At 37.1% G+C, this 13,365-nt stretch overlaps 1 protein-coding gene across 3 annotated transcripts; it reads left to right on the plus strand.

Annotated features, from left to right (window-relative positions):
• The first annotated feature begins 1,868 nt into the window (after window positions 1-1,868).
• Window positions 1,869-8,363, plus strand: LOC104610385 (Tetratricopeptide repeat (TPR)-like superfamily protein). Of its 3 annotated transcripts, XM_010276964.3 has the most exons (5): window positions 1,869-3,508; window positions 4,869-6,076; window positions 6,205-6,370; window positions 7,684-7,740; window positions 7,951-8,363. In XM_010276964.3, the coding sequence occupies exons 1-2, from the start codon at window positions 1,997-1,999 to the stop codon at window positions 5,673-5,675; spliced, it is 2,319 nt and encodes a 772-aa protein (XP_010275266.1). In that variant the 5' UTR covers window positions 1,869-1,996; the 3' UTR covers window positions 5,676-6,076; window positions 6,205-6,370; window positions 7,684-7,740; window positions 7,951-8,363. The 3 variants fall into 3 exon arrangements, with proteins under 3 accessions (XP_010275266.1, XP_010275265.1, XP_088752101.1); XM_010276963.3 differs by having other exon boundaries at window positions 4,869-6,370; XM_088895975.1 differs by having other exon boundaries at window positions 4,869-6,370; window positions 8,062-8,363.
• Window positions 8,364-13,365: the final 5,002 nt, after the last annotated feature.

The raw sequence follows: 13,365 nt of genomic DNA on the forward strand, positions 1-13,365 counted from the left end.
CTTTTGTAGATTTTTAACAGTATGTAGAGGGTTTTGAGTCAGGTGGGGTGAATATCACCAATCCATCATTTCCGATTCTTGTAGTTACAGGTCATCAAGACAATGGGCGCTTATGGAACGGATAACAACAGTTTAATCCTCACCAAGTTCCTACTCCACTACCTCAATACTGCTGTCCCAAGGAAAGGTGGAATTGGGTCCAAGTTTGAATATGGTGCACTTGTAGACACGACTGTTTATGGGGTGATTTTGATGGGCAAAACCGCTTTCTCTTGCAGAGGGCTGTTTTGGGTATTGAGAGTGGTTTGTGGTTTGGATTTGAGCAGAGAATACAGAGTTCGGTTGGAGAGATTGATTGGTGGAATGCTTGACCAGGCAACGTCGGATGATTTTGGTCATGAAAGTGGTAGGGGTGATCATGGGCCGAGCCGGGCTGGCCCGCACTGGGCTTTGCCTTCACAACAATGGGCTTAGGCTAGGCTCGGGCCCAGCCTAGCCCGCATTATTGGCCTAAAAATAAAAGTCCTGGCTCGAGATTCTATATGGGCTTGGGTTGGGCTGATCTAAGATTCTAAACTTAATTATTGTATTTCAGTTCCAAAATTTAATAATTATACTTTTTTTTCACTTATTGTGGTGGAGATTATAATAACCTGTAAGAAACTTTAAATTAAATATCAAAATAAAAGCTTCTAATATAAAAAAATTAAATAATTATACCTTATAATTTATAAGTTTCAATTGGTGGTTTTGTGAAATTGGGTAGTGGTTTTGTGAAATTAGTGAGAAAGATATGGACAATGGGAAGATTAGGATTTAATAATTTCTATATTTTATTAAATACTAAATTAGAATTTGGTAAGATCTAGAACCCTAGGATTAAAATCTTTAAATTTCTACAAATCTCTATTAATATCTATTTAATATATAAAACATTAATTATCAAATATTTTTAAATAATATATATACATAGAGATATATATTATTTATAAATATCTGGGCCAGGTCCGACCTAAAAAATTAGGCCCAAACCCGATCCTAAATTTTATAGGCTTGATGCAGGCCCAAGCCTGGGTCGGGCCTTAACAAAAAACCTAAGCCTAAGCCCGGATTTTCTGGGCCGGATTGAAATGATCACCCCTAGTGGTGGTGCTTATGATGTGAATCTGGTCTTGAGATTGGTTAAGGTGTTTGTTAATGATGATGGGCTGATAGTGCAGAAGATGAAAAAAGTTGACTGAGATTGGAGTACGAATACTATTGCCGCTGCAAAATAAATGCCCGGTGAAAAATCGAACTCTAGGGTGAAGACCGGTCATCGTCTGATGAAAAATCGTTGACGAGAAACGGATGGAATATTTCGGGAAATGGAACATTCCGAATACCATCGCCGCTGCAACTGTTAAGGTTAGGAGTCGAGTGTTCTGTCAAAAGTAGGGAAAAGTGGTATTTTGCAAATAACTCATATAACGTTTAAGGGTAATAAGGTAATTTACACGTTATTCATCTTGATCATTGATGACAGGGAGGTATTTATCGATTTTTTAAAAAAATAAAAGGAAGGCTTTTTGCAAAATAAAATTATAAGAGAGATTTTTATAATTATCAAAAACTTTTGGGAAGGTTTTTGTATTTTACCTTAGGAATATCTCCCCTGTCATTCAATCAAAGGCGAGATATTCCCAATATATGGTCTGTGGGTAAGGATGTAGTAGATCTGAGTGGGTTGTGTTGCTCATTTTCCCATCAAATACCAAACTACTCCCTGCCTGCATTTTGTATGTTTTTTTTTTTTTCAACTTGCACAAAGGGGGAGGGGGCGGGGGGTGTTTGGTAATTACATCTCTCTTAAAGACCTACTCAACAGTCCAAAAATACCCAACGTCTAACTTTTCTCTTTGAAAATTTCAGGACCGTGATTCGTGGGAGAGGTAACTAGTAGAGAAGAGAAGCCTTTTTCTGTATCCAAAACCCAACAGCGATTGTGAAACAGGCGATGTGCGCACGGTGCTTCAACACTATCCGCTTTAGAAACATATGCAGCACCAGCTCATTATTCCGCGACTCGAAATCAAATCTACGTCTCACAAAAAATGTTTCTTTACGGAGCTCGAATAAAGGCAGCTCCAAGAACCCATCTTCCATTTCAGACGCAGAGGTTGTAAAATGGAACATGACCATCAGTGAACACATGCGGAATGGACAATGCGATTCGGCCCTCCATTTGTTCCAAACCATGCCCCGCCGAACTTCGGTTTCCTGGAACGCCATGATCTCTGGTTACCTGATGAATGATAGATTTGACCTTGCTCGTCATTTTTTTGATAAAATGCCTAGTAGAGATCTTGTTTCTTGGAACGTTATGCTAAGTGGGTTTGTAAAGAATCGCAACCTTAGTGGGGCTAGATTTCTGTTCGACAAAATGCCTAAACGAGACGTTGTTTCATGGAATACCATGTTGTCGGGTTATGCCCAGAATGGATATGTCGATGAAGCAAGGGAGATTTTTGACCGGATGCCGAATAAGAATTCCATCTCATGGAACGGGATTCTTGCTGCGTATATACAGAATGGGGGAATTGATTCTGCTTGTCAACTTTTTGCATCGAAATCAGATTGGGAGATTGTTTCCTGGAATTCAATGATGGCAGGTTATGTGCGCAAGAAGAGACTGGTTGATGCACGGAACCTTTTTGATAGAATGCCTGAGCGAGATGAAGTTTCTTGGAATACCATGATCACAGGTTATGCGCAGAATGGAGAATTATCAGAAGCACAGAAATTGTTCGAACAGTCTCCAATTAGGGATGTCTTCACGTGGACAGCAATGGTGTCTGGGTATGTACAGAATGGGATGTTGGAGGAAGCCAGGAAAATTTTTGATGAAATGCCTGAGAAAAACGCTGTTTCATGGAATGCAATGATTGCAGGGTACGCACAGTGCAAGAGGATGGACTTAGCTAGGGAATTGTTTGAGGCAATGCCATGTCAGAATATTAGTTCTTGGAATACTATGATTACTGGATATGCCCAGAGTGGAGAGATTGATCATGCTCAGAGTTTGTTCGATGAGATGCCTCGGCATGATTCCATTTCTTGGGCAGCTATTATTTCTGGTTATTCTCAGAATGGTCTTAGTGAAGAGGCTTTACGCCTTTTCATAGAGATGAAGAGAGATGGAGAGAGGATGAATAGGTCTACATTCACCTGTGCCCTAAGCACATGTGCGGATATTGCAGCTTTGGAATTTGGGAAGCAAGTTCATGGGCGGCTTGTTAAGGCTGGATACGAGACGGGTTGCTATGTTGGGAATGCACTTCTTGCAATGTATTGCAAGTGTGGTAGCATAGATGAAGCATACGATGTCTTTCATGGAATGCCAGAGAAAGATTTAGTTACATGGAACACAATCATAATGGGTTATGCCAGGCATGGATTTGGCAAGGAGGCTTTGAAAGTTTTTGACTCAATGAGAGAGATGGGTATCAAACCAGATGACGTCACCATGGTAATGTATATGATATTTTTTCTAATTCGTTATTTTTTCTTTTTTAGTCTTTGTATTTGTGAATTCTAGTATGGAAGTAATACAATGAACCATTCTCAATTAAACCAATAAACTAGACTGGATATGGCTAATTAACTGATTGATTTGGATCTTTCTATTGCTAATCCACTAATGGATTGACAATGATTCACAAGAAACTTTAAATGACCAAAAGATATCAATTATTTGATCTAAAGGTAAACCTTGACCAACGACACTTAGGTATGGATATTGGAAATGGGAATATGACTCTCTGTTTCCTATAATCGTGGAGACACAATATGTACCCATTTGATGTGCTTATGCTTTTATATCTAGTTTTTGAATCTAAGTTTGATATCTCAATATTTATGTCTTGTCAAATTCAGTTAAGTTTCTAATATGATTTGTTAAAATATACCATTTTGCACATTTAGAAGTTTTAACACTATGTGTATCTTGCGAAGATTCTTACCATAGACCACCTGATACTTAGGGGCAGCAACTAGTAAAATGTCTGTTCATTTTGTGATATGCATGAGTCTGTAGAGCACCTTATCATATAGTGGCATTTTGTAAATCTATTTGAGCAATAAGGGCCATTCTGGAACTTAACACTATTTGCAATATATTTGTATGTATCGAAGGAAATGAACAAAGCAAATTAGCCAATGCGGTTTTAACCATGTCTTACATTTATTCTGCTGTTTCCATTTTAGTCCTCTACCCTGCTTCCACTTTTAAGTTGCAATCATCCATGATCAGGGAAGGGGCTTTAAGGAGGAGCATGGACATCCCAAAGTTTTGAAAACACCCCTATATACATTGGGGGTGATGCAGTGTTGTCAAACATGTGTTGGGTTCTTAGATTCCATGGATTCTTTTGTTGTTTGCTTATTTGATATAAATGAACAGATAATGTACATTATGAATGCCAATCTTCCTACAGAATGTTACTTAGTAACAAAAATAAAACAGATTTTAGATATGTATATGATGTTAGAACAATATTATATAAACTCTACTTTAGGCACGTCCCTCAATCCATGTTTTTTTCACCTTGTCAAGCCACTCCTAGACATGTGTCAGGTTATGATTCTCTTGTCTGGTGTCCATGTAACAACTCTCGGGGCAATGGAGGTGGCTCCATCTTAATTAAGTACTTTGTTATTATGTTGATTTTTTTATCGGTTTTTCCCCACTATACAGGTAATATGGGTGGAGTCTGATGAAGCCAACTTATAGTCTGAATTCATTGATTTTTATTTGTTGAGAAATACAGATACTGTGTCCCATCCATCTAATGTTCTTTTCTTCTCAACTCTGTTTTACATTTGCTCAGGTTGGTGTTCTGTCAGCGTGTAGTCATACTGGTCTACTAGATAAAGGTACAGAGTACTTTTACTCAATGGAAACAACCTATGGTATAACACCAAAGGCACAACATTATACCTGCATGATTGACCTTCTCGGCAGAGCAGGACAACTGGAAGATGCTCAAGCTCTTATGAGAAACATGCCTTTTGAACCTGATGCTGCAACATGGGGTGCTCTACTTGGTGCAAGCAGGATTCATGGAAATACCAAATTAGGTGAAGAGGCTGCTGAAAAAATTTTTCAGATGGAGCCTGAAAATTCTGGGATGTATGTTCTCCTCTCAAATTTATATGCAGCTACAGGTAGATGGGGTGACGTAGGTAAGATGAGATTGATTATGAGGGACAAAGGAGTGAAGAAGGTTCCAGGATACAGTTGGATAGAGGTTCAGAACAAGGTTCACACATTCTCAGTTGGGGATTCAGTGCACCCTGAGAAAGCCAGAATTTATGCTTTTCTGGAAGAATTAGATCTGAGGATGAAGAGAGAAGGATATGTTTCCAGAACTAAGCTGGTTTTACATGATGTGGAAGAAGAGGAGAAGGAGCATATGCTTAGGTATCACAGTGAAAAACTAGCTGTTGCATTTGGGATTTTGACTGTACCACCAGGACGACCAATTCGTGTGATCAAGAACTTACGGGTGTGCGAAGATTGCCACATTTTTGTCAAGTACATATCAAAGCTTATGGGGAGGTTGATAATCTTGAGGGATTCTAACCGCTTTCATCATTTTGATGGAGGTTTGTGTTCTTGTGGGGATTACTGGTGAAGTTGAAGTGAATGGCTGATATAATGTTGAAGATTGTTGCAAAAGATCTTAATTGCTGATCCATTCGTGAAAGCCACAGGGATTGCATTCATGCACCTTGGAATGGTAAAAAATTCCTTTTACAGAGAGTTGACGACTCCTGGAAGTACAAAATCAAGGTGGACAATGTTTTTCCTGTAAGTTGGAGCTATGAAGGACTCCTTTTTGTTTGGGACATTGTTAAATTGTTAACAAGCATGGGTCAGTATGTTGTAACCCTCTTTGAGAGGGAAAAAAGGATCATTAATGTTGGATGGCTGTTCTTCAAGGCAATTAGGAAAAGCAGAATGGATCAGGTCCAAGGTTACTTTAATTATTTGCCATAGGAACTAACAATCTGGAGAGACAATTGGCATAGAAAGGTGTTCTTTTCTTTTGGTTAGAACAAAAAGTTCTGCATTTTAGCTGACAGTTTGGGGTATTTTTGCACTTTGCAACAACTCAGGAGAAAATTTAATGACTGTGATTTGTGAAACATTGTCTGATGTAGGACGGGAAGGAGAAAGTCCTACTAGGATGAAGATGGTAGTAAAAGAAGCTAAGAGGAAGAGATTCAAATCTGAAAAGAGAAGAAAAGGTAAAGAAAGTGAAGGAACATTGTGCCTTTGGAAGAAAAAGATGGACAAAGAGAGAAAGTATCATACAATTATCTACAGGTAACTTCAGAACAAACTCTTTATTCCATTAATCCAACTCTGAAATTTTAATCATAATGACTATCTATAGATAAAACATTAAAGCTCGGTTCTCCCTCTACATTTTTTTATTGGAAACAGTAACTTTCATTAGACTTTATAGTTAATAATGTACACTGTTAACCATTCAGAATATGAGTGTTGATCCCAAACAACTTTAATTCTTACAGCACAGCCCAAAAAAGGTTTTCCCTGAAGGTCCCCTGCTTTGCTAGCATATCAGCCACAGAATTGGCTGACCTTCTTACCCACAGAATTGTCTAATAGTCCATACACCCAAGCTTTTTGTCTGCAGCCATTCCATTAGTAGTTTAGAGTCTCCTTCCACCTCAAAATTTTGAAAGCCCCATTGCTTCGCCAGCCTTAGTCCTTGTAGTAGGGCCAACATTTCAGCCCTCAAAGAATCTCCTTCACCAATGGGGCCAGAGTACAATGGGTTCTCCCTCTACATTCTCCAATTTAGACTAAAAAAATGATCCAAAATAGCTTCTAACTATTTCAAAATAAGATGACTCCACAAGTAAACCTATAGGGGCACTCTAAAATTGAACCAAAGAAATAGAAAGGTTCAAACCCTGTTATAGACATCCTGTCACTAAAATGACCACAATTCTCTCGAAACATGTCATTTACAAGTTCTTGGTCTTGTTAGATAGACAACTCAATTACTTATCTAATTACACTACATCATGCAAAATGGATAAGTTTTGACCCCTGAAAAATAATCTGAAAGAAAATAACATGATTCCAGCTTTGACTTTTCAAAATTCTAGAAGCTCCTTAGTAGGAATCTATAAACCATTTTGATCATTTAAAATGTCTAATCCTGTTCTTAAGACACTTACAAACTAGGAAATAAATTTGAAAAAAATACTCAGAGAATACTAAAATCTTTTTATAATGCTAATAAGAGTCAACCATTCAATTAAATTAAGGGGGAAAATGAGTTATGGTCAATATGAATACTTAGCCACCAATAAGGCAAAGGCTTGTTTAGCCAGCTCATGTGTTGCACTATTAGCCTCCCTCTGAGCATGGATGAAACTGAAGTCGGTCCAACTTCTGCTAAGAAGATGGGTATCAGCGATGATGTTCCTTCTTGGGGAGTTGGGCAGTGAATCCAGCATCCTGATTTCAGTGATGATAAAGAATACTTAAAATCCAAATAACCAAAAAGTTACAACATTGCTACTCAACAAGAAACTAGGAGAAGGCATCATAGTAGCTTACATTCTTGTGTTATGACTTGTGTACCTTCCTTTCCATGATTACAGAGTTCCATTATTCTCTATATGAAGCGCCTGCAGCCATTTGTATTTTGTAAATTTTGGGTATGTCCTTTTCCTCGAGCATACTTTAATTGTTAGTTTTATTATTTTCTTTTAGATTATTCTTTGCTATCATTCTAATTGAAACTCAAATTTCTCTCCCTCTCTTTTTAATATCTCTCACAGAAAAGATCTAATTCATACAATTATTCTCTTTTTGGGTAAATATGAGCTCTCTTTTTCAATTATTTATTTCTTATTTCTTGTTTTTAGGCCATTTCTCAATTATGGTACTGGCTATCAAGGGTCTTGGCAGGATAGATTGGATAGGGATCTGCCGATCTAATCTTTGGTATTCTTCTCTTTTGCATGGAATGCTGTCAGGCGTGATGGATGTTCTCATGCTTGTCAGCCAAAGATTTAATAGACATTGCCCCAAGAAATGGCTACTTATTTCTTCTTATTGATGCACAAGAAATAAATTATACAAGAGTGGAATTGAACACAAAGAGGATCACCTTGTTATGGAGAAAGTGAAGGCAACAAAAATACAATGAAAAAAATATGTTTTCTCCAATACATTTTCATCTATACATGTATTCATTGGCAAGAACCTGCCAATTTAGCGCTAACTAAATTAAACTCATCATAATCTGTCAATGTATTGTTTACTTTTGTTTTTTTCTTGACTCTTTTTTCATACATCTGAACCAAGGTTCAAAATATCGTCATGTATCGGCCCGTATCGGTCAATATGTATCGTATCGGAGCCTTCCCGATACACCCCTACAGGGGGTGTTTTGGATCGGCGAGTGTTTCATGGGGTAGACTGGCCTTAGACTGGCCCCTCTGAACCAGATTCAAAAAACAAAAAAAAAAACAGTACCGATACAGGCTGATACACCCTACCGGCGTATCACCCTGTATCGATATTTTGAACCTCGATCTGAACCAAAATTGGTTTAAACTTGATTGTTCCGAAAATGTCTTTGTTTGCAATACTATGTTTTGATAAATTACAAAAATAAAATAGAGTTTTTCTCAATATTGGACCAGCAGACTGCTATCTGTAGTTTTTTTTGTAGGGGCGAAACCATTTTCCTCCTCCCAGTGTCACTGATGATTTATTGGTTAGTGTGAAGAACTAGACTTGGCAACTTCAGAAGAAACTAAAATTTTTCAAGAGTTTACCTTTGTTTCAATTAGTATCAGCAAAGTAAAAGGCAGTGTTTTGAAGGAATCTAGTGAGTACAAAATGAAGTAAGCTAAGGTGCTGGTTGGTAAGTCTTTTCAGGAAGTTTTTTTTTTTTTTTTTTTTTTTTTTTTCTTTTGAAGGGCTACAGAAGATGGGGTAGCCCATCCCTAACCCAAGTGCAAGCGGGATTTGATCCCAAGTCTCCACTATAACCAGCAGGAGGCCTTACCAACCAGTGGGTTGGCACCTTGCGTCTTTTCAAGAAGATTTTCTAACAGCCTAAATGGCCAAAAGGTGTAATGAGCTTTTGGGGTTTTCTCTTTAAAGATAAAAGATCTAGACTGTTTGGTATGCATCCTAGCCTATCATGATCTACAGAGCTGTTAAATGGAAGATTTTAGGTGCAAAAAGACAGGGAGTTTCATTTGAACTTTCCTGATTTTTGACCATTTGGGCTTCCATGAGCTTTTTAGGGCATAGGTCTTCATGACTTCCTGTCTTTCATTATTAAACAAAGAAAGACCAAATTTTAGTCTTCCAATCTTTGAAAAGCCCAAAAGACTATATTAAAAGGTTTGTCAAACGCCTCCTAAAATGATTTGGTTATATGCAGAGAAAACCATCTATAGCACTAGTGAGAAGCAGTGTTACCAAGGCAGTGAGGCTATGGCAAGTTAGTTTAGCCTCTCTAGTTGATGTGATGACTAACCGGTTGCCTACGCACTCAATTTACTGGTCATTACCTAATGTTGGTCCCAATGGCTTGGGAAGGGTAGATTGGATACAAACCTAACCTTGGTATTTTTTTGCACAAAGTCACTATACCAAACAATGACCCCTAATATAACATAATACAAACATACTCTATATTATTTCAAATAAAACTTTTAAAATGAATATGTTGTTAACTAGAATGATAGTCATTAATTGACTTGCGACCAACTTATTATTGATGCAGTTAGTTTGTACTCATTTAGGGGGGCAGACATGGAAAAGGGTGGGTTGAAGTAATGAAACATTATTTAAGTTAGGGCTGCAAGTCAGGTTGCATGATTTGAAAATTTTCAACTACATAGGCTTAGATTAGGATTTGGGATTTTGGCCCATTGAAATTTTAACGAATTTCCAACCCAACCCAACCCAACGCAAGTTGCACCCTTAATTTAAAGGCCCATAATTTGACAATGGATGTGGAATTGATTTTTTTTTTTTTTTTGATATTTGATATGGAATTGAAATTGAGGTTGCATAGAAATAATTTAATTTATTTCGTATTGTCATTTTCATTGGGGGCAAAAGAATGAAATAAGTTTGGAATTAATTTTTCTACGAAAGATTTTAATTCAGTTTATTGGGTACATAAATGAACAACTAATTTAGTTTATTGGGTACATAAATGAACAACTAATTTAGTTTATTGGGTACATAATTGGTTAAGCTATTTACTTGCTTTACTGGTTGCATTTAGGGCCAAAAATGTCATTTAAACGTGTTTCTATATATATCCACAGTTCCATTAAACTAATAAAGCTAAAAGACTATAATGCCTCTCAGGTATTTGAAACTAGAAAAATTCTTTTTCTGGTAAACCAGATGGGAATTCTTCGTTTGAAATAATTACTTCTCTATTCTACTTTAGCGAAAAGTTCTAGTTTCCACGGCTAGCGTAAGTTAGAAAAAGGTTCAACTAAATTGTTGGATGGCGTGAATAAGCGCCAATGTAAAGGTTCTCTAATCTGATGGATGGCTTGGAGTTTTCAATTTTTTTTTTTTTTTTTTCTACTAAGGTCCTGTTTGTTTTTTCATAATTTTTTTTTATCCGGGTAAATACAATTATCTAGGTAAGTTTTTCCTGAAAAACACTTACCCGAGTAATTGTATATATATTCAAGGTTCAAAATATCGATATGCTTGATACGCCAGTAGAGGCATATCGGTTGTTTTTTTAGTTTTTTTTCCAAATCCAGTTCAGAGGGGCTGGTTTAAGGTTGTCCACCCCCTGAACCGGTCAAAACCCCGTATTTCCCAGGTAAATAAGGTAATGACCATTTTAACCATAAAACTCCATTATTAAAAGGGGTATTTTTGTCCCATTCAAGTGTTGGCAACTTTCTCCAAGGTGGGAAAGTTATTGGGGTAATAGCATATAAGGGCAACTTTTGGGGTTTAATATCAATAAAAATTTTCAAAAATAGGTTAATTTTTTAAAAATAATATCAATAAAGGGCGAAAACATTGTTCATCATCTTCCTCTAGTCATTTGTTCACCAGCGCCGCCGTCCGCCACCCGCCGCCGCCTCCGGCAACATTGCCGGAGGTGGCCGGAGGCGGCGGTGGCAACGGTGGCGCTGGTGGTCATTTCTTTGCCCAACGCCACTACCTCCACCTCCGCCTCCACCTCCAATAGCGTTGCCGGAGGTGGGTGGAGACAGAGGTGGCGGCAGTGGCGAACGGCGGTGCTGGTGAACAAAGGGCAAGAAGAAGATGATGAACAATGTTTTTACCCTTTATTGATATTATTTTTAAAAAATTAACCTATTTTTGAAATTTTTTTAAAAATATTACTTTTATTGATATTAAACCCCAAAAGTTGCCCTTATATGTTATTACCCCAAAGTTATTTACCCACCTAGGAGATAGCTATCGCAGGAAATAAACTTTCTTTGGTCCACATAAATATGAAAAAAGAACATGAGATTCTTGGTCAATGAGAACCAAAATCTCATTGACCAACTTCCCCCCTCTCAAAACCAAAAAAAAGAACACCCCCTAATAGTCCATTGATATCAGTAGAAAAGTTATGGGTCATTTATGGTGAATCAAACGCCCCCTCCCGGATTTGCAAGACCCAACTGAAGATGATTATAGGGAATTCAAATCCTCAATGGTGAGAACTGAGGACATCTTCACTAGGGCCCAACAGTTATTGGCTCACCAAAAATTGAAGATCTTAATTAAGTCAAGTTTGGAGGGCCTGTCTGGAACAAGTGAACAACATTTATTTTATCCACATCACCCTCTGGTTTTGGTCAAATCTTAACCAAATAGACCACCGCCACCCGGTAAAATAATCTATCTGCTTTTTTAAATCTTAGGGATAATTTCTGCCTGTACTTTGGGTCTAGTGCCACTTTGGTCCCTAAACTTTAAAATGCAATAATTCAGTATCCAAACTTTTAAATTATGATAATTCAGTACCTGACATTAATTAGCTGATGACCAGTCATTAAGTTGCATTTGAAAAAGACACAAATGCCTTTCGAGTGTCATCTAATTTTTTTTATCAACCATCCAAACATTGACAAAAATTAACAGTACCAAATCTTTGCCTTTTCCATTCAAGAAAGTTAGGGTCATGTTTGAATGGGCATTCTGGTGACCCCAACTTTTTTGAACAGAAGAGGCAAGGATTTGAGACTGTTAATTTTTGTCAATGTTTGGATGGTTGATAAAGAAAATTAGATGACACTCGAAGGGCATTTGTGTCATTTTCAAATGCCACTTAATGGCTGGTAAACAGCTAGTTAACGACAAGTACTGAATTATCACGTTTTAAAAATTTGTGTACTGAATTGTCGCATTTTAAAGTTTGGGGACCAAAGTAGCACTAGGCCAAAATACAGGATACTAATCGGGAATTTTCCCTAAATCTTATATTAAACAAAGAATCATTATTGTGAATTATTTTTCTTGTACCAACTGATGGTCGTTCAATTGATAAATTCTCTAGTTGTAACGAAGACTTAGGATCAAATCTTGTTGCCACCAAAGTTGAGGGTATGGACTACCCCGTTGTGTTGCATACAATAAGGGAGTCTGTAATATTTTTATAATATTTTCCAGCATTTAAATAACAGCATATTCACTAGTTTAATTAAATGTTAAGAAACACAACTTACCACATTTCAAAGTGAACAAATCTATACGTAACTATTTCTCGCAAAACTTAGTAATTGTGCAATGGTTTGTATGAAGAGCTTTAAATTGAACTCCACTGCAAATCTGCAATTAGCCCAGCATGCAAGTCTGACAAATGCTAGTCTCTTCAGCTCTAATCTTTTTGACATTAATGACATCTCAACATATGTTTAGCAAGTAATTCCTTGCAAGCTGCGATAGAAACCGCAATAATAAAGCATTTGTCAAAAAGCTGATCAGCCACATCGTGAAAATGTCAGTAGTCAATTTGATTGATAAATAGGAGAAAACAAATTGGGGAACTCTTCCCTCTTCTTCCTTTCGAAAGCTCTTCAATGAAAAGCTGCTCCCTCTCAAGTCATGGAATTACAGGATGTGAAAAAACTTGTTAATACCCACCATTGTTTGAAGAAAGTTCATTAAATGGAATGATTTTTTTTTTTTTATTTGATGTCGCAAGTTAATGTAAGTATGATCTTATTTCCTTATATCTTTTATATCTATTATATTATTTCAAATCTCTTCTTCCAACCATTTAAAGATTATAGGACATTTTTCTTTCTCTTGCTAAATAC

Source organism: Nelumbo nucifera, chromosome 1, assembly GCF_055504915.1.
Source record: "Nelumbo nucifera cultivar China Antique chromosome 1, China Antique-T2T, whole genome shotgun sequence".
NCBI classification, from domain to species: domain Eukaryota; kingdom Viridiplantae; phylum Streptophyta; class Magnoliopsida; order Proteales; family Nelumbonaceae; genus Nelumbo; species Nelumbo nucifera.